We start from the raw sequence: 21,200 nt of genomic DNA, 5'->3' as shown, positions 1-21,200 counted from the left end.
GACCATTTTCTGATTTGCTGACCTCACCGAGCCTCAGAGGCCTCATTTCTCAAATGGGAAGCCTAATTACCACCTCCCAGGTGTAATAGTGCCCTGCGGCCCATGACAGGCACCTTGGAATCCGTCTCCTTCCCTCCAACTGAGCAGGGGTGGGGGCACGGGGAAAGGGTACCTGGGGGTGGGGGCGCGCACAGAGAGGCACACCTGTTCCCACAGCAATCTAATCAGCTCCACTTCTGCTAGAATAACCTGCCAGCAGCTGCTGCTATCCCCTCACCAGATCCTCATCCCCTCAACTCTTGGCTCTTTATCGCCTCCTTGGATGGTAATTTGGTGATATGTGAAGACTTTCCTCTACCCCTGCCAGGGATCACCCAGGAGCGCCCCTCCCCAAAACATCCACAGAAGATGCAGATTACACCCCATGAACCGCTGGGATGAATGGAGTGTGAAGCAGGCCCATTTAAGGAAGGACCACAATGTTTAAGGAGGTATTGGCAAGGGACCAGGTCCCCTGATGCCACCCAATGGTAGGGCTGAGATCTGGAGGGGGAGCTGGCCTTGGCTAAGGTGTGTGTGTGTGTGTGTGTGTGTGTGTGTGTGTGTGTGTGTGTAGGGGGAGGAGGGAGGATTTGAAGGAGGGTCGGGAGGTGCCATCCAGTCCAGCCCTTATTCTAAGTTCATCTGCTGAGCTGAAATCTCTGGAGGCATAGCCGCTGACTCACATGGCCCCAGCAGGCCCCAGCTCACCTGCATAGCAAGCAGCCTCACCTGGCTCCTATTGGCTCCCCTCTCCTAGTCTTTCTCCTCCCTTAGAAGTTTCTCCTCCCTCATTCTCTTCTCCTACTCCCTAAATTCAAACCTGGCCTTCCAAGTTGTTAGGAAGGTGTTTTTGTCAAGGGTTGGGGCTAGAACATATTTTATTTAATGATAGTTTGATTTATAACTTTAAAAATATTTAGCCCTATGGTCTGGACCTCCAACTGTACTCTTGCATCAAATGTTAGGGGTGGCCTGGATCTTCTAACACAGCATAGGATTTACTTAATGGTCGTATTTTACTCTTATCATTTGTCAACACCCCTCCCCCGAGTAAGTTCTGTTACAGCACAGATTTTTGTCAGTTTTGTTTATGGATGTCCATATGAATGGCTGGCACATAGTAGGAACTCTATGAACACCTGTGGAATAAATTTGTGGAATAAATGAGAGAATGAATAGTTTTGTGTTCTCTTTCTGTCCTTTCCGGACCTGAACTGTCATTGGGTCTGAGCACTGGAACAATTTCGTTTTCTTATCCACAGAATGGGCATCAGAATACAACAGTTCCATGTGGTTGTAAGGACTAAATACATTCTATAATTTCCGAACCTCCATTTCCTCATCTATAAAATGGGAATTCTATCTACTTCATGTGATTTTTGTGAGGTTTGAAAAATGACCTATGTGAAGTGCTTAGCACAATGTCTGGAACAAGGAAGATAATAAATGTGAAATGATTAACCACCTCACGAAGGAAGCAGGGATGGGTTCCTTGTTGGTGCCCAGGAGGGGGCCTTTGCAGAGCCTCTCTAAGCAGCCAATGGAGCTGCCAGCTCCAGTGGGCAGAGGCTGGTAATTGTTGACCTGGCGGGTTGAAGACTGAGGCTGGCCTGATCTCACCCTCAGGCAGCATCTACCCTTGCCAGGGACCAGTGGCCAGGGCTTCCCTGGAACACACCTGCCAGTGCCTGGAACATGGTTGAGGTCGGGGGAGAAAGTCCAAAGCAGGGATGCTAATTAGCGATTGGCCTTTCTTAGAGCTTCGGTGTGATTGGTGGAGCACATGGATTTGGGAGGACGAGCTCTCGCATCACCAGGACTTTGGAGCAGTCTCTGGACCCCTGGGAAAGAGAGGTGTAGACCGGTCATTTTTCATTCAGTGAAACGCCCAGAGCCGTCTCCTGGCTTTGCTAGAACAGCTCCTTTTAATTTGTTTCCCCTGACTTTTATATAAATTCGTGATAAGACAGGCACACTGATGGGGAGCTTGCTTCTCCTGGGGTGGTCACTTCCCTAGAAACAGCTGCCTGACCAAAGAGGAAACTCTGTGATAAACACAACCTTCTTCGTGGGGTGGGTCTGAGGTCCATGCTCACGTCTTGAGGGAGGCAGGCCACGTTGCTGGGAGGGGAAGACTGTGAGAGGAAAGCGCTTGCAGGATGATATACATACCAAAGCCATCCGCAGGTGTACGGAGCAGTGACTTTGTGGGCTGACAAGCTGGGTCATCCCGTCCTCTGAGAATGACACATAGTAAAACTGCAATCATTCCCACACTCTTCCAGAACAGGGAATTTTGGTTTCTTGAAGTTTCTGGTGAACTCAAGTATGCCTTTGAGTTGCAAATGTTCTTGAAAAATCCGTGCTGGAGAAAGAAGAGGAGGAGGAGCCTTGGAGAGCCAGCACAACAAGAGTGGAGAGGGAGGGCGGGAGTCCCAGAGTGAAGGAGGAACTCAGGTGGCTGAGAGGGACGGTGGCAGTAGCTTCGCCTGAACCGACTGGCCAGCCTGCACTCCCCGCCCAGCCAGCAAGGGGCTCTCAGACTGGGAGGAGTTTTTTTGGACTCCAGGTTCTGAGACTGAGGCCTAAGAGGCTCGACTGAGCATCGGTTGCAAGGAGGTCCAGCATGGGTTCTGGAGAAGACAGGGTGCTGCCTGCTTTGCTTGCCCATGTCCCAAGCGGCTCCTTCCAAGGCAGCCCAGCGCCACATCCAGCCCACTCAGGCCCCTTCATCCCTCTGGCCGGCAGCCCCAGAGCAGAGGCGAGGCTGAGGTGGGCAAGGGCAGTGTGCAGATCAGGTTATTGGCCTCCTTTGTGCATCGTCAAAGGACAAGGGGAAAGTGAAAACTATGTCTTGGTTTCCATTGGTGCCACCTTGCCACTCCCAGAGGAGACAAAAATGTTCACTGAGACTGAGAAATAAGATTTAACATCATTGTATTTATTAGGTTCGGAAACAATACACATTCACATCCTTTTGAATACAGTACATTTGGCACAATAATGTTTACAATGAAATAACACTAATGAATGGCAAGAGATTAAAATTACATCTAGAAACGGGGGGAAAATGTACAAATAAAGCATCACAATACAAAAAAAAAAAAAGAAGAAAATCCTTAAAATTGAATACATTTTCTATTTAGCCAGAATTATTTTGCACATAATTTAAAAAGAGGTAATTTCTTTTTCAGCTTTCTTCTGTTTTTCCTTAAAGCAAGAATGCATTGATTTTTTTCACCTTTGGAGGAAAATGTTATGTTTCCACTCCACAAGGTTTCTCACTTCCATCATGAGAGAACACAGGAGGACAGCTATCCTTCATATGTGTTTTTGGCTTTCTTTTTTTTTTTATACTCCATTTTTCTTTTCAGAGAGAGAGAGAGAGAGAGAGAGAGAGAGAGAGAGAGAGAGAGAGAGAGAGAGAGAGAGAGAGAGAAAGAGAGAGAGAGAGAGAGCTGGAAAGATTAGAATCAGCAGAAACGTAACAGTGTGTCTGCTTCCAAACGCTTGTGAAAACTAAAATGAAGCAATGAATACTCAAGGATCACACAAGCCTTTTCCTATAGACTACATGGGATTGAATCCGCCCGTGTGAGAGCTGGATCAGCTCCAGCCCCAAGGAGGAGGCGTCCCAGCAAGCGTGGAGCTTCGGGTACTGACAGGGGGCTGTCACTGGGCCAGGCAACCTACTGACTGACTGCCTGGAGCTGCTGGGTGGAATGTATTCTTATTTGACTTCCCAGCAAAAGTGCCAGTTGTCCTGTTGAAAGGGTCCAACCCCCGCCGACATGGGGCCACCACCACGCCCTTGGACAAGGCCATTTGGCGTTGCAGTTGGAGCGTGCCTGGTTGTTCAAAGTTCCGCATGGCGAGGGAAGCAGAGGAAAAAGAGAGAGCAGTAGTGAGGCATGAGTATGATGGGCAGTATTGTCATGTCTTCCTAAAAAAAATGAGATGATGCCACCATGAAGATGTTTCTGTGCTTGTACTCAACTCCAAAAGATAGTCTCTCCCCAGCACGTCAAGTTACCGAAGATAAATTAAATTAATCCACTGTTCTTCATCACTTCACTGGTGTGCCAAACACACAAATTGATAGAGCATAGTATTTGAAATTATCATAAGAACAGATAATAATTACACCTGAGTTTTTAAAAAATAAAAACAAAAGAGAACTGAATGTCACCATTAGTAACAAAGGCTATGACCAGCCAGGTGCAAATATGGACAGCAACTCCCTATGGGCTCGAGCCGGTCACTGTCCAGGCTTTGACACCACCATCCAAAAACATTCCTTTCTCTTCCCCATCTCTATCAGGGCAGAATAGAGCCCAGGAGAACTATATGTGAGATTTAATATAGCTTAATATATGTTTACATCTTTTAAAACAAACCAAAATGAAATAAACAATACACAGGAGCTCCCTGACCTCCCCTTCTCCCCACCGCCCCGCCCCCCCCCCACTCCCCCCCAAAGAAACAAACAAACAACTTATCTCTCGGTAACTTGAACCAATACACATACAGAGTATTGCACCTGGACATTATTAGAATTATTCTTTCATAGACTAAAGTTTTATAATATGCCTGAACATGCAGCAGTTGATACCTCTAAATTCAATGAATTAATTCCACAGGCCTTGCAGCAAACACTATATACAAAAATCTCAAATGTACAAAAGGCAAAAGCTTCAAGGGTGCCACTTTGCCACTCACAAGTATATATATTTAGGGGCAGCTGGGAAATCCACGTGCAACAGTTGGAATGGATTCCATTCCCTGCTGAATCAGTTCAGCAAAATAGATAATCAAATGACCTCCGGGAAGCATATACACAAAGCCACAGAGAACCCTTGGGAATAAAAGAATGTAACACTGTTAGCATATCTACAGGAGGTAACATCGCATCCATTAAAGAGTGTCCACAGGAGCTGCCTTTCCGCGTCACACAGAAACAAGCGTCCGAGTCCGCCAGGCCACAGTGTCACTTTCCAGGCCAGTTGCTTTTCAGTCTCTTGACACGCTCGGCATGACCCATGTCTAACCTCATGCTGCTTGTTCCAAAAGCAGATATTTCATATTCAGCTTTACATGTTTAATGTTTAAAAAACCACAACACAGTAGTACTACCATTTTGTAGAAGTGCGCAAAAATAACACACTGCTGCAGAAAATAAATAGAGTTTATACTGGGAACTTAGGACGAAACTGGAAAGAGAATTTGGGAGCTGAGTTTTGCGAGAACCCCAGGGTCGTGGCCATCAGGGCGGTGGCCTTCGTATTCAGGCAGAATGTTAATCATGAGGACCACTCTTGTTTCCTTTGCTCTCCATTCGTACAGCCCCCATGCGCCACGAATGCATTAGGAGTATAAACCTTGGACGACTGGTTTCTCGTTGCATATTAGCCCTTTAATATCAACCTGTATTAACACTGGAATCTTTATCTGTTGGCCAATTAGCAAATTTGAGAATATCTTTTCCAAATGTTAAGAGAGTGCAAAAATCAAATTTTCTTTTTCAAAAAGAGTAATTTCCTCCACAAGATGCATGTTTCCACAACTTTGGCATGCCCCCAAGCCAACACCAAAGCAAGCAAGAATTAGCCATTCCAGACAAACCAACACAGGCCGCCAACCTGCGCATCTCCCAGTCTCTCTCCTTCGTAGGCACGCCTCAGGGTGCCCCCGCTCAGGCTGAAGAAGCAGTCTCTTCCCCCAGACAGAAGGGCAGAGGATGGCAGGCGGGGAGGACTGGGGGGATGAGAAGCAGGAGTTGTTGGAATTCTATGTCCAATGGCAGAGCCCGAGTCTTCTTGCTTGCCTTTTACATTTTCCTTTGCAGTGAAAGAACGGAAGTCGCTTCACTGCCAGGAGCCCCTGAGAAGTGGAAACAGGCTCCCCAACAGACCAAACACAGCGACATGCCCACTTAACGGCCGGCCCAACATGGTGCTGCTTTCCTGGTGCGCCGAGAGCCAAGAGTGCCTGCTGGTCACCAGGCAGGAGGAGGCAGGAGCTGGCCTGGGCTAAGGGAATGCAATAAATAAGAGTGGACAGGGATCGGGGCTCCGGGGAGAAGAAGTAGTTCAAGACCTTCTGAGCCTCTGGAAAACAGCCATCTTCACGGCACCCCTTCTTGCAGCATCACCAAACTCCACCTGGGGGGAATGCTCAGGGCATTAGGTCTTCACCAAAGTAGGAGAAGCCTTTGAATTCCTCCTGGTTGATCTGCTTCACAATTGCTTCATCCACAAGCGTGAGTACTGGCTCTTCCCGGGTAAAGTCTTGGTCAAAGTTATTGACATCTCTTTTGGTTTTCTGTGAGAAGAAAAGAGAAAGCACTGACTCCAGGCTGACCTTCCTCCCCAGGGCCCCCCACAGGGAGTGGGCATCGCGCTGACCAGCCTCTCGCCAAAGCAGGACACTAGCTACTGAGAGCAGACACGGAGCTGTTCCAATGAGGTCACGATGGATGGCCCCAGGACCAGAAGGTAACAGAGGACTTGGAAAGGAAAAAATGAGTCCAGGTGAGAAGGAAGAAGGAGTGAGAGGGTATGATGGAAAAGCAGGGAAGTGGGATTCCCACAGACTGTATGTGTGCATGTGTGTGCGTGCGTGTGTTTGGGAGAGTGGGATGCATAGCTTCCATCTCACACTCCCCCTTCCAGCGCCTGCCCTAACCCTCTGGCTTCATTGAGATCTCCTTCTCTGTAACCATGGTAACAAACTCAAATCCCCTCCCACAAAGCTTCCAGTGCTCTTTCTCCCCGATAGGTAGAACCCCATGCCATGTCTGCTCCATATGACATCCTCCCTATGACAGGCAAATGGACAGGGTTGGGAATGTCTTCTGGGAATCCTGCCTTGGTCCCAACCTGCTCTCACCATGAACCTTATTTTGTGCTCCCATATTATTTCTATTATTACACTCAACACTCTAGCTCGCAATGAATTGTTTATGCTTTTGTCTCAAACAAGAGCTTCTTAAAGGCAGGGGCCTTATCTTACTCAACCTTGGGTTCCCAGCGATAAACGTGTACTGAATAACTGATGGTGCAAATAAACCCACCCAGCTCAGAACGAGCTCCCCCGCCCCCCTTCCCCCCCCCCCCCCCCCCCCCCGCCACTACCGGTTGGAGGTTCAAGCTCCCAAAGTAGGGCTTAGGACAATCACACAAATCCTGGTTGGGGGAGAAAACAGGAAGTGTATCTAATGCTCTCTGCCTCTAGGGTAGTGAGTGATTCTCAACCTTTCTAATGCCGAGATCCACAGGTTGAGAACCTCTAGCAGGGTCGCCTAAGACCATCGGAAAACACAGATATTTACATTACGATTCATAACAGTAGCAAAATTACAGTTATGAAGTAGCAACGAAAATAGTTTTATGGTTGGGGGTCACCACAACATGAGGAACTGTATTAAAGGGTTGCGACATTAGGAAGGTTGAGAACCACTGCTCTAGGGGCTTCCAGTTCCATTGGGAGCCAGTCTTCCTGCCGGGACAGTCTGCATTGGTTAGACAAACTTGCATGGAGAAGTGAGGGCTTGGCTGAGACTTGAAGACTGAGTTACAATCGTGTTGGTAGAGATGGGAGAAAGGCACCTTGTCAGGAAGAAAGATGGGACGAAAGCAGGGGGCAGGAACAGGAAAGATGTGTACACAGGACAATGGGTTCCCCACGCTGCCTGGGGCGGAGTCCAGCGTGAGGATGGCGGGAGGCCAGAGTGGAGTCCGACTGTGGAGCCTTCCATACCAGGCCCCTGTCCCCCACAGTCCACAGCGCAAAGCTGAGAAGATGGAAGGGTGCCGGTAATACTTTTTCAGACACAGACTAACTGGTGTTACCCAGGACCTGGATGATGGAATCAATCTTGTGGAAAGATTAGCATTATTATTTGTAGGAGGCATTATATTAATAGATGCTTTGATCTGTAGGAAATAGTAACCTAAAAGATGTGAATAAGTAGTCTATGAAAAAAGTGGTTTTGAGATTAAGCTTTATTGTGTACCCTGTGCCTTGCCTGCATTTGCTATGCACGTTGGCAAATTAAAGGCTCTGAGACGTCCTAGAGCCAGGAACCCAGTTCATGTTGCTCAGGTCAGCCCTCCTCAAACTCGACACAGATTTTCTCCTGAAGCAGAGTTCCGCAGAACCTGGCTTGGGATGCTGCTTTACAGTTTACAAAGCGCCTTCACGTTTATTTGCTCATTTGATCCTTGGAACGGGGTATTATTATCCTGATTGCACAGACGAGGAAACCGTAGTTCACAGAGGTGACTTGCCCGAGTCAGCCAACTAGTTAAGAGCACAGCCAGACTCCAGTCCAGGTCCCAGCGTGATGCCTCCACGGTGTGGATTGACTGGAGAAGTGGGAAGCCATGGCCAGGGTCAGATTCTATCAGGAGATATTTAGGTAAAGCCGCTAGACTGCAATAAAGCCAGGAAGGCTTGCCAGCAGGCCAGCCTGGTGGCACCGAGCTGCGGGCCGAGGAGAGTGCGTATTGTGGACCAGGCGAGCTCAGCAGGGGAGACTGTGCAAACTGTCCAGGACTGAAATCAGAATCAGATGGGCAGCATGGAGCAGGGATGAGATAATCTTCCAGAACCCATCAGGGCGGCTTGGCATCTTCTCCCTGGGCTTGAGCTGCACTGTAGGTAGGTGTCAGAGACCTTGGAGGGGTGACAGAGGGAGATAGAGAGAACCCGAGTGGTGGGAACAGGACCTGAAGCTGAAGGAAGCACATGTTGTCCTTGAAATGGGCAAGTCTAGTGGCTTAGTCACCTCTACAGGAGGGCTGGCCCCAGGCACGAGGACTATCTGTTTCAATCTCCGGTGTGTACAGAGCGAGAGGAAAAAGGGGGCCCTGAGCAGAGATGGACTTAGAGGGGAAAAGAAGCCCATCCCCCACAGTGACTCGCATGGGACTTGGGAGGGCCGGTACCTCGGGCGGAGGTGTGGTGATGCCTCTCCCGAAGGTCTCTATGGAAGGAGGGATGGGTGCACTTTGAGTGAGGAGGGGTTACAGACTATGGGCCTGTGATTCGGGATGAAATGAGTCCAGAAGGAGGTGTGGGAGGGGGAGAAGGTGCCGGTGACTTGGGAAGTACTGAGGATCATCCCAGAAGGCAGCCATGGGCATCCCTATTAGGGGCAGGAGAGCAAAGGGGACCGGCAGGTAGGAGGGGCAGGAGTTGGGTGAACAAGAGAGGCCAGAAGATGGGGCAGGAGGAACACGCAATGTAACATCCCCAAGGATGGGCCACGCCCACGTCTCCTGTCCTTTCAGGGCAGGACCCCCTCTGTGCCAGCTCACTCTCACTGGCCACTGACAAGGGAGAGCACCCGGGGAATCTGCAAGGGCTCGGCGTCGGCTCTCCCTGTTTATCTACTTGTTTGTGCTTCACCTTTTAGTCATGGGTGTCTATTAGTCACGGAAACGGGTTTTGTTTCCTGAGGTCAGCTAAGCATGTGACAGACCTAGATTCCATACGATATTCGAATTTCACAACTCGCTGATTACGTACCGGGAATCAGGCTCAGTCAACACAGCCAGGAATGCCCTTCTCAGAGGACCTCTAGCCCCATGGCAGGCTCCCTTAGGGAGCCCTCTGGCTCAGCTCTGGACTTTCCAGGGTTCAGAATCATCTGTGGCATCTGAGCGAGGGCGCCATTCTTTAAGAGCTCTACAGGAAAACATACTTGGCTCATCCATCCCCTTATGCAACCAGGCCCAGGCCCTGTTTTCCTTGGACATCTCCTCCTTGATTTCTTCTTATTTTGGTATTTATTTCCAATTCAAATAGCCAGCATCCACACTATGTGCCATTCCTGATTATTAACCTTAGAGACTTGGGAAGTTTTCCAAAGCAATTCTCTCTGGGAAACACCACTGCCTATTCATAGCAGGTGTGCAGCAATGAGCATCTTCAGATTTGAGGTGAACTGGGGATTATCTCCTTCCCTCACTGATTTTATTCGTTGGGAAGCTGCTGCCTCCCTCACAGGCACAAAACTGAACTCCAAGATTCCAATGGGAAAACTCCCAGAGACACTCCCTGGTCCCCTAGCCCCCGGTTACCCCAGACGCCTCCCTAATGTCTAAGCCAGACTCAGCCCACACTGCACAGCCTGAAGGGTGGCACTGGGGCACGTGGAACAACCTTCTAACGCTACAGACCATATCTTCCCATGAAGCCATCCCCCAGCCCTTGGCCCACACTGAGGAGAGGCTGCATAGAGGGGGAGAAAGAGCACCTGCTGACTTCTCATCCCTGCACTGTCCCTTTCTGCTCATATGACACCGTGTGAGGTCACTCTTTGAGCCTTGATCTTTTCATCTGTAGAATGCAGGTGGTAACAGGTGCCTTGAGATGCCAAATGTTAGGTGCCTCCATGCCCTTGATACTAATGGGCACCCAATAAATGTGAGTTTCTACTCTGCCTCTGAGTCTTAGAACTTGTGTGCCATGGGCAGGCACCATGCGCAGCATGGCTGTTACCCAGCACAGTCCACGTGATCTGCCCATCAGCGCCATGCACTGCTGGGGGCAGGGACTAAGTCTTATATTTTTCTGTATGCCTCCAAATCCAAATATTCCAGTGCTTCCTCCAGTGGCTGAGGTTCTTCTATCAGCACTTTGCTGCTCTCGGGGAAAGCCCAGGTTCTTACACACACACACTTCCAGGGTCCTTCAGGATCTCATCCCTGCCTATCTGCCCAGCTTCATTTCCCATGAAGTTCTCTGGACTCGCTGGCTTGCTCCTGCCTCCAAGCCTTTGCACAGCTGGTCCTCTGCCTGGAGCACCCTCTCCCCTCCTTGCCTCTTGCCCCATGCCCTCGTCACTGAGCTAACGTCACTCCAGAGCCTTCTGAGAAACGGCATCTCAGAAGCAAAGCCACTGAGCTCATCTTACAAATCACTCTGAGGCCCCTGAGCCCTGGGTCTCAGCCAGGTGTGCTAGGGTTTGGAGCCCGGCACAGACATGGACAGGCATGCTTGCTTCCTCTATGGCCAATGCAAGTCTCTCCTGTCCCTTACTGTACTGAGGTCACAAACACAAGCCCTCAGAGGAGCCAGTGATGCCTGCTTCTGTCTCCATTCGATCGTCAGGAGAGAGCAACAGATAGTTCTGTTTTAAAGCCCTAGAGAACTAACTGATTACAGGCTGGGGCACGGGACTGGCTTTCATGTGGCTGCCCAGCTGTCCCTGCCCACCTCTTCACCTCTGCCTGGAATGACAGCAAGAACCTAGGTAGAATGACTGGGGTGTCCTGCCCATGACTGTGACCTGCACTGGTCTCCAAAATGCCAGCTTTCCTTGAGGTCCCATGTCCTGTTCCAACTCCCCAAGTCCCCCTGACACCAGCCTCACCTCATCTCACCCTCTTCCCGGTCCCCATAGTACCTCCTGGATCCCACATTTGGTCCCTTCCTCTAATAGTCCACGTGTGTCCTAATATTCTCTCATATCCCTCCAGGTACCTGCTGCAAAGCAGGACACACAGCAGACACCTGATATCCATTTGCTCAAAATAATTTCATTTACTGTAACAGTCAAACCCAAAATTCCTCCTAGCTTTGAAATGTCAATAGTCTTATCTGAGTTCCATTTTCCTTTTTACAATATTCTAAAAGAAAAGGCAAGAATTTCAACAACGAGAATGCTTTCGCAACATCAGTTAACTGCAGCTTGGCTCCATAGTGTCTTGCCTGGCTGGAATGCTGGGTTGGAAAAGAATTTCAAGTTAACTACCATTTACCTAGGAATTTCTCTAAACATAGTCCTCCATCCCCCACTCCCTTTTCATTTTGTTAACCAAGAACTGGCCATACTTTTGGACTTCTTTTATAGAAAACAGAGCAAAAGGTACAGAGAATTCATGTGGCCCCGGGCTGTCCACAGAACCTGTCACAGCACCTGTCTTGTCCATGTGCTCTGTGGTTCCCTACTGTCCTCCATCCACCTCCTTCTTAGAGTGTGGTGGCCAAAGCTGATCCATTCTCGACTCTGGTCTGAGCATTGCCATGTTCAATGGCATGACCCTCTACCTGGTGGAAAGCCTCAAATTAAACCGATGTCTAAGATAGTTATCAAGGTTTTATCATTTCTTAAGTAGCTGTGATAAATCACAGTTGTACCAATCCAATGGAACCCTGTTGTAGGTTGACTTGTGTCCCCCAAATAGATATGTTGGAATCCTAACTCCCAGTACCTCAGAATGGGACCTGATTTGGAATTAAGGTCTTTACGGATGTACTCAAATTAAGAGGAAGTCATTAGGGTGGGCCCTAATCCAGTATGATTGGTGATCTTATAAGCAGGGGACATCTGGACACAGAGATAGATATGCTCAGAGGGGAAGTCACGTGAACAGCCATGGACAGAGTAGTACTGCCCCAAGCCAAGGAACATGTGGAGCTGAATGGGGATAGAAAGGACTCAGTCCTTTTAGAGGGTGCATGGCCCCGCTGACACCTAGCCTCCAGAAGCGAGACACTACATTTCTATTATTCTAATCTCCCCAGTGTGTGATACTGTATTGTGGTAGCCTTAGCAAACGAATACATACTCCCAATTTCCTAAAAATTGACTTTTCCAATCTAAACGTGATCCTTTATGTTTAGCCTTGATTTCTTCTTATTTTGGTATTTATTTCTAGCCTGTCAAGATCACCATAAATAATGATTCTATAATTTCCCTCTCCGAATCTCAATTTGTTTAGCAAAAAATGGGGATAATAAATACACCTAGATTGCCGAGGGTTATAAGACAGTCTCTAAGTAAAGCTCGCTTGAACTCTAAAGTACTATGAAAATGTCAATTTAATTCTTTCATCCTATCTTTATCTGCTATATCCTTCAGCTTTTGGTCACCCTAAAATTTGATTGGCATGACTCCCATCTCTCTATCAAGATGCTCATAAAGATAGTATGTAAGACAGGGTCAGGCTCAGAACCCTTTACCTTGCCCTCTACAAACAGCACTCTGACAAAGCTCACATCTAGCCCCGCCAGCACTCTTTGGGAGTGTGGTTAAATCCACTGCGAGTCAACCAGCCACGGTCACGTTTTCCATCTTATTCGGGAGAATGATAGCAGAGACTCATGTTAGGAGGAAAATTACCTTGTTCCTCATGTTAGGAGAGATTCATTTTGTTCAGGAGGAGGATATCAAAGACTCATGTCAGATCTCCTAATTTTTAAATGAATGAGCTGCATAATTCTCCAGTTTGTGACCTCTACTCTATTTGGAAAAGTTGCTTCCACCTTTTAGGGGAGCAGAAAATCAATACCCCTTTGCTCTTTAAGCACAAATGATTCGTCTCATGGCATTTAAAAATGGGAAGCCACTTGGTTTCCGGCCAATCCCTGGTCCAAAGGAGAGAGCCATGGTGGCAAGGTGGCCTTGGTTGCTGGCATGCAGAGGCGAAGAGCCACCAAGCCTCTAAGGGCCCCATGAATCTGGGCTCCCCGGCGAGACAGTGGCGTCTCAGGGTGAGTCCCACCGGCTGCATCTCCCATTACTGGCGATGCCCAGGTCACAGCCCGGCCTGGGAAGCTCCCAGTTAATTACATGGATGCTGCTGAGTCCCCAGAGGAGGCAGAGGGCAATTGTTTTTCTCACACCGGTGAGCTCACCACCCTCCAAGACCAGAAATGAGAGCAGAGGAGGGTCCATTTCCCTCTCAAATGCAGCAAAGGAGCTCGGAAACCATCCCTGAGACCACTCACGAGAAGTGTCTCGCACTGTTATGTGGGAAAGGAATGCCCCTTCTAGGAGGGTGGCGGGGGGGGGGGGGGCGCCCACAACCCAGGCTGACCCCTCTCCTGCAGCTGGATGGCCCCATGCCTCTCTTTCCTGGCCTCCTCGTCAGTGTGACTAGGTACTGACTTACTCCATCACTGTTTTGGCCACTAGTCTGTGTGGCTGCTGGTTTGTATTTCTAGTACCACCACAGTGCTTGGCACAGCTTCAGTGTCTTCATGTGCAAAGTAGAATAAAGCTCACTTTTCCTAAGTGCTTTACCTGCCTGACTCATTGAACCTCACACACAGCCCGACTGGAGGCCACAACCCCCACTGTTAAGATGAGGAACCAGCTTGCCCAAGGTGCACGCACGCCAGCCGGAGGAAAGAGCCAGGAATGAATTCAGCTTGTTCTGACCCCCAGGCCCTTGTCCCTGGCGTGTGGCGGCCTGCCTCCTGCCGAGAGGCGTCAATGCGTTCATGTGTGCAAAGCGCTGAGTGGCTCTGCCAGGAGTGTTGTTGCCGTGTTACAAAGAAAGAAACAAACAACTGCATTCTGCCCTGTCCCCCTCACCATGCACGAGGCCGCCATTCCCACGACACCTTTTGGGGTCATTTCTTAGACATCAGAGTGAAGAGAGGCATTGCCCTTTAAAACTTTCCATTATCAGCAACAGTTAAAAATGCATTTTATATATGACCTCATGCACAGCACCTCATTGTAACACCCTAAGAAAAGATTCAGTAAGCTCTACACTACCTATACTCTGTGTGATGATTCTATGTTCTAGTCTAATGTTTTATCCCTTCCCTTCCTTTCCCTTCTCTTCCTTTCCCTTCCCATCCTATCCTATCTTTCTTTCTTTTTTTTTTTTTCTATCCTATCTTTCATTAAAAGTTTGCACCTGGCACACTAAATTTTTTCTTCCATTTTTTTTATTAAGGTATTATATGTGTACATATCTTACCATTGCCCCCCCCACCCCACTCCCATACATGCCCTCACCCCCCAGAGTTTTATGTCCATTGGTTATGCTTATATGCATGCATACAAGTCCTTTGGTTGATCTCTTATCTCCCCCACCTCTCCCTAACCTTCCTGCAGTAATTTGACATTCTGTTTGCTGCTTTACTGTCTCTGTATCTATCTTTTTGTTCAACAGTTTATAATTTTCATTATTATCCATAAATGAGTGAGATCATGTGGTATTTTTCTTTCATTGACTGGCTTATTTCACTTAGCATAATGTTCTCCAATTCCATCCAGGTTGCAGCAAATGGTAAGAATTCCTTCCTTTTTTGTGGCAGCATAGTATTCCATTGTGTAGATGTACCATAGTTTTCTGATCCAGTCATCTGCTGATGGGCACCTAGGCTGTTTCCAAGTCTTAGCTATTGTAAATTGTGGCACACTAAATTGATTTTACAACCCACTGTTGGGTAGGCCCCGAAGCAGGATAAAGGGGCACTCAGTAGTGGTGCCTGGAACTGAAAAAGTGTGGAAAACACAGTGTGGATATCCAGGAATAAATAGCCTCGGGAGGAGACCGTGCCCTGCCTGCCGCGGGCTGCCTGAGGCCTGAGCTCCTGAGTCAGGCTAAGCAGTGAGCTGGCCCCACACAGCAAGACGTGCCTCGGCAGGACCCATGTCTCCCGCTGAATGTGGTAGGCACAGAATGGCAAACCTGGCCTGGCTCTGCCTCTAACATGGGCCCTTGCTCATTTATGAGCTACTTTTCAAAGCAGTGTTATTACTGTTGGATTTAGCTTTCCAGGGATAACTGTTGGTACCCAAAGGAAAACCTGCAATCTGGCCCTGGCAAAGCCCTGCTCCTCCACTTACTAATATTTTCCCTCCTTATTTATGAAAACATTCTAGATAGAGATCAGTTCTTTTGGCCCAGGGTTCATTATTGCTCTGCTTGCTGCCTTTGAAACAGGAACTGTAAACACTGCAAACACTCTCAAGTCAAGATGAGGTCACCCACCTCCTTTTACCATTAAATGATTTCAGGTTTCCTAATGCAGGATCTTGTTGCCCCCAAATTCCCAGGCATAACCTGGAATCAGTCTTGGGCCAGAAAAGGTGAGAAGAGAATTTAGAGATGGAGCTAAGAGAGAAACATTCTCTGGAAAAACACTGTAGATCTACACCATTCATTCCACAAACAGAGTAAATTCCTACTGTGTGCCAGGAGCCACTGCCGAGGATGCAGCTGTGAAACTAACAGGTAAAAAGCCCTCCTGCCCGACCAGCGTGGCTCAGTGGTCGAGCGTTGACCCGTGAACTAGGAGGTCACGGTTCGATTCCCGGTCAGGGCATATGCCTGGGTCATGGGCTCAATCCCTAGTGTAGGGCATGCAGGAGGCAGCCCATCAATGATTCTTTCTCATCATTGATGTTTCGGTCTCTCTCTCCCTTTCCCTTACTCTCTGAAATCAATAAAAATATAATTTTTTTAAAAAGAAAAAGCCCTCCCCTAACAGAGTAAGCAGATCTTGCTAATTGTTGTGAGTGATGGACACATGGGGATTCTCTCTACTTTTCTCTCTACTTTGGTACATATTTGAAATTTTCCATAAGAAAAAGTTAAAAATAAAGTTCTCAAACTGCAAACACATGATGCTGAATGAAAGAAGCCAGACACAAAAGAGAGCACACTACACGGCTCCATGTACGTAAAATCTAGAAGAGATCTGCCTGCGGCGCTTGGGAACCTGTTTGGACGCTGGAAGTGTCCTATTTATTCATTGTGCTCAGGGTTACGTGGGTGCATCAGTTTGTTAAAAACGCATCAAAATGTACACTTGAAATGAGTAAGTTTTATTCTATGCACATTTTATTACAGTAACGTTGACTTTAAAAACCCTCAAATCCCTGTCCTCCAGCATGTTGAAATGCAGTGGCTATGGCTGGAACAAATCTTCAGGACTGTGTAAGGTCCCATTTTACAGGAAGAGAGCAGAGAAACTCAGGGAGTTGCTCAGGGTCTCATAGATACCAATAGCAGGGACCAGCACCCAGCGCTGCCCAGCATTTTCCTCTTCACTCACTGCTTGTGGCACAGCTGGGGCTAAATCCTGGGATCCCATGTTTGGGGTGGCTGTACTCTGAAGCATCAGGGGGAACACCCACATCCCAGGGACCTGGGAACGTGTAGCCTAGACCTGCCGCGCCTCTCCAGGAAGACCTCCTACTTTTCAACACTCGTTGAGAGGCCAGCAGCTGTGGGGAGGGGGACTGATGCCCAAAGTCAAGGCCTGGTTTATTTTGTAAGTCATCTCAGTTGATAAGCCCTACTCTAGCTTATCTTCCCATCTCTCTACTTAAGGCAAGAAACATATTTCACTGTCCTAGCCATTCTCTCCCCTCCTCCCGCTGGGCTCACCTGATATAAGCCACTGACATCCAAGCTCTGTGCTCCGAGGAAACCACTTTGCGATTAAAGTAGGTCCCAGCAAGGAGGAGCCAGAATAACATGGAGGCTCAGTGGCTGCAGGCTCGTGGGCCAGGTCTTCTCACTTTGAAGAGACTGAGGTTGATGTGGAACCTTAATGAACCTTCACAAATCTATTGTGTGTTTGTAAAATCCCAGAATTCAAAAACAACACGAGTGTCAAGTTTAGGCCAAATCTCCAATTATTACCATCCGCTACCCCAGCACACACAATAGAGAGTAAACAGGGTACTAATCACTCCCCACCACCCCACCCCTGTGCAAAACTGGGTTTCCAAGTGCTTCTTTTCTCCATGACAGAAGTGCCCTGGAGAATCAAGGTCCTGGACTTGGAGGTTGGGGTGGGCAGGGGGAACCTGATCAGCTTGTAGAAGGTCCCTTGGTGCCTGCAACCTTCGAAGAGCAAATTCTGGCTTCAGGGCTAGAGGCCCAAGCCCCTCCATGGGGAAGGTTTAATGCTCTTTCTGCTTTACTTGGATGCACGTTACTCAGCCTCTGACTACTGCCCCTCCACTCCTGGCTGTCAGGCCACCCTTTAGTCTTCTCTGCAGAGATGGGCAGGAGGGCACTGTTCAAGTGGCCCTACCTGGTCAGGATCTTCTCCAAGACTGCAGGTGGGAAGAGGTCCTCGTGACACACAGAGGCCCCGCCTCCCAGCCTGTCTGGGGAGGCTTCTTCTTCATGCCATCTGTTCCCCACTGTCCTCTACCAAACCTCAAGACTCCCCTCCCAAAGTCAAGTCCTGGATTTACCCTGTGACCTAGTATTCCTCAAGTATTTCTGTTACAGCATGGTGTCCTCACTCATCTGAACTCCTGGCCCCTCTACCCCTTTGGAACAGGGATATTGCTCCATGCAGCCTCCTTCTGCCTAGGACCTCCACTGTCTCCATCGCTATCAGCCTCACACCATCCCGGTGCTCACTGTACATCAAGGACTGTCTAATCAGTTCACACAATTCAGCTTTTTACTCTTCACAGCAACCCAGTGTGGTAGATACTACTGTTCCCAGTCTATGGGTTGGCAGACTGAGGCTCAGAGAGATGACATTCCCAAGAGCCTACAAACTGGAACCTGGTTGCATCTGATTCTACAGCCTCCAAACCTCATACCGCCTCCTGCATTCCTGAAGTGTTAATTCTGGGAGTCTCAGGATGAAAGGAAGAGGGTCTTTAACAGGCTGGGTGTAGGGTGGTGAATGGAGAGAGAGGAACTGAAATGTACTGAGAATCTACAGTGAACAAAGTATCTCGGGCTTGTTCATGATTCTGGGATCAGGTATTCTCATTCCCATTTCATAGGTAAGGAGGTCGGGGGGCTCAGGGAGGCCAGAAGTCTGGGGTTGAAGTGAATTTTCAGGTTCACATGGCTCTCCTGTGATAGCAATTTTACTCAACTCCAGTCTCTCTGAGGTCAAAGCCAGTACCATGCTCACTGTACCAAGCCACCACTGGGCCAACTACCACAAACAGGTCCCTGGACTTTTCCTGTGCCTTCCAGCCCTGCATCAGAGTCCTAGCTCTTTGAGGGACCTTGCAGCCTCTTGGATGCTAAAGGTTCTCACTATGCCCGGCTGGCGTGGCTCAGTGGCTGAGCATTGGCCTATGAACGAGGAGGTCATGGTTTGATTCCCGGTCAGGGCACATGCCCGGGTTGCGGGCTCAGTCCCTGGTGAGGGCTATCAATGATTCTCTCTCATCATTGATGTTTCTACCTCTCCCTCTACCTTCCTCTCTGAAATCAATAAAAATATATTAAAAAATAAAAAAAATAAAGGCTCTCACTACAGCATGAGCAGTCGGGGGGCTGTCGTAACTCATGGGCTCAGGAGTTGTCTGGGTCCTGCTTCTGCTCTGCCAGGTGGAGGATGGGGACAGCCTGCAATGGTCACCTGGGCTCTGTCTTTGTGGTCCACGCCGTCAGGTGGTCCCTGGGCAAGGGGGCTGACTTTAGGGGACGGGCTGCCTGTTTAGCAGGGCTCCTCCTCAGGCCACGAAGTTGGTGAGGGTGTGAGGGTCTCAGGCCCACTTCCCCGTTTCCTCCCAGCACAGCCCAGTCATGCAGGAGCATGCAGGAAAGGCCTCCCTGGGCGTCCCGCCATGCAGTGTGATGGCTGGATGAACACGGACCATGAGGTTGAAAGGGGCGCCTCCATGTCACCAGGCCTGAGGGCTCACCTACCTGGAGAGACTCCCCACTCTGGAGGCCTTACCTTAAAGAGGGACATTCACACTGAAGCAAACTTGAAAAGAGAGAACACGCACACAAAGAGAAGTTTACTTGGCCAGCATTTCCCTCATTGCCTTTGGCTTTCTCTGAGGACAGCTAGGGTTCTGGGACGCAGATCTCCCTCTCCTCCACTGGCTTCCCCCAAAGTCCTTGGAGCCATAATCTCAGAGCCTAATGCTTTTTTTTTTTTTTTTGAATGAGGACATGGAGCGGGGAAAGGAGGAGTATGCAGGAGGGAAGCTAGGAGGGAACAAAATACCTCCAAGATCCGCAAGGTCAGAAGATGCCCTTCAACCACACCAAACATATCACTTCTGCTCTCCATGGTCCCAAAGAAGGCGAACCCACCAGGAACATAAAAGCTAAGTGTGCTACTTTTACTGGCAACCAGATGAGGCCATCACCTTGGACCCCAATCCCCAGTGGGATAGACCAATGAATTCTCTCCCTGGCTCCTTGCGACCCACTGTCCTGGCTACTTCTTCCCAATGGGAGCCTCCGACATCAAAGGCCTCGGCTCCAGCCTTGCTGGCTTTTCCATTCCCCGACCCACTGCTGCGTGCCTGCCACCCACTCTGTGTCTTGGCTCTGAAGCCAGCCACCCCGGAACACGGATTTTAGTGCCTGGCAGCAGCAAGGCTTTGGTTTAGTGTTGATGCACATGACTTGTACAACATCACTAGAGTGTGTGAGTGGACAGGAGGAGGATGAAAGGGAAAGTGGAGGAGGGGGAATGTAAAATACAGTTGGAGGATAAACGAGAGGAAAATCGTGTGGAAACGGGGGGCACTGAAAGTGTTTTGGGGTGGGGGCCGGTGCAAAGGAGCACACATAAACCTGAAGGCAGGAAACCCAGTGAACTAGTGACAGCTGGGGAATCAGGGCAGGGGTTAGACGAGGCCCAGGCGCCAGGGAGCAGATATCTCAGTTTAGCAAACATCTCAAGAAGCCAAAGGCCTGGAGGGGACAGCAGCCAGTGGAGGTATGTGACAGAACCTGACCAGAGGCCAAATTCCAGCTGTGGATCTGGACAATCTCCTTGGTGCTATCTTCAGAGGGTGAAGCCGGGGGAGGGGACGGGAATCAGGCCCTGGAGCTGTGCCCACCCCCCACATGCTCAGCCCCCGTGGGGTGATCAAGGGACCCCAGCCTCCAGCTGCGCCAGCCTGGCAGAGTACAGACCCGCCGTGCCCACCAGAAGGCTCTGCCAGGGAGGGGAGCCAACTGTGTGGTGGGAGCGGGAATGGGTAGGACTCTAGAAAACATGTCACTACATCTTGGCTCTTCATAGATCCTAGACTGGATGACTTGGCCTTTACCAGCTTCATCTCTACCATCTACCACCAGGCAAAACCAACCCCTTCCTGACTCAGACAGACACCCCCCTCAGGTTCAGTACAGCCAGCTGGTAGTAGGTCCAGTAGCTACCCAGCTGGTTTCTGGGATTGGTGCAATTCGGGTGTGATGTCTGAAGGGAGGGAGCGAGTGGAAGTAGCCTAGGACAGGAGAGAGCTCCCTCACAGTCCCAGGCCCTTGACCGGATGCCCCGGGGAGCGTCAGCCCAGACCAGGTGTCTGCACCTGGTTTCCTTGTCTGCTAAGTCATGCACTGCCTTCTCAAGGCCACCGCCAAACGGCAAGGCTGGTGATGTTTGCTCAGACGTGCCTCCCCTTCTCACAGTCTTTCCTTTTACTTGAAGTCCGTCCTTAAGATCCA

General features: G+C 49.3%; 1 protein-coding gene across 2 annotated transcripts in view; it reads right to left on the bottom strand.

The window, feature by feature from the left end:
- Window positions 1-4,521: 4,521 nt before the first annotated feature.
- The window catches only part of PRKCE (protein kinase C epsilon), a 451,747-nt gene continuing 435,068 nt past the window's right edge, over window positions 4,522-21,200 (bottom strand). For both annotated transcript variants that reach the window (XM_079792409.1, XM_079792410.1), the window contains one exon: window positions 4,522-6,363. In XM_079792409.1, coding sequence (XP_079648535.1) covers window positions 6,217-6,363 — 147 coding nt within the window. In that variant the 3' untranslated portion in view covers window positions 4,522-6,216. The remainder of the gene's footprint in view (window positions 6,364-21,200) is intronic.

Source organism: Cnephaeus nilssonii (assembly GCF_951640355.1).
Source record: "Cnephaeus nilssonii genome assembly, chromosome: 15".
Classification (NCBI taxonomy): domain Eukaryota; kingdom Metazoa; phylum Chordata; class Mammalia; order Chiroptera; family Vespertilionidae; genus Cnephaeus; species Cnephaeus nilssonii.
Note: the sequence above shows the minus strand (reverse complement) of the source record. Positions and strands in the feature narration are given on the sequence as shown.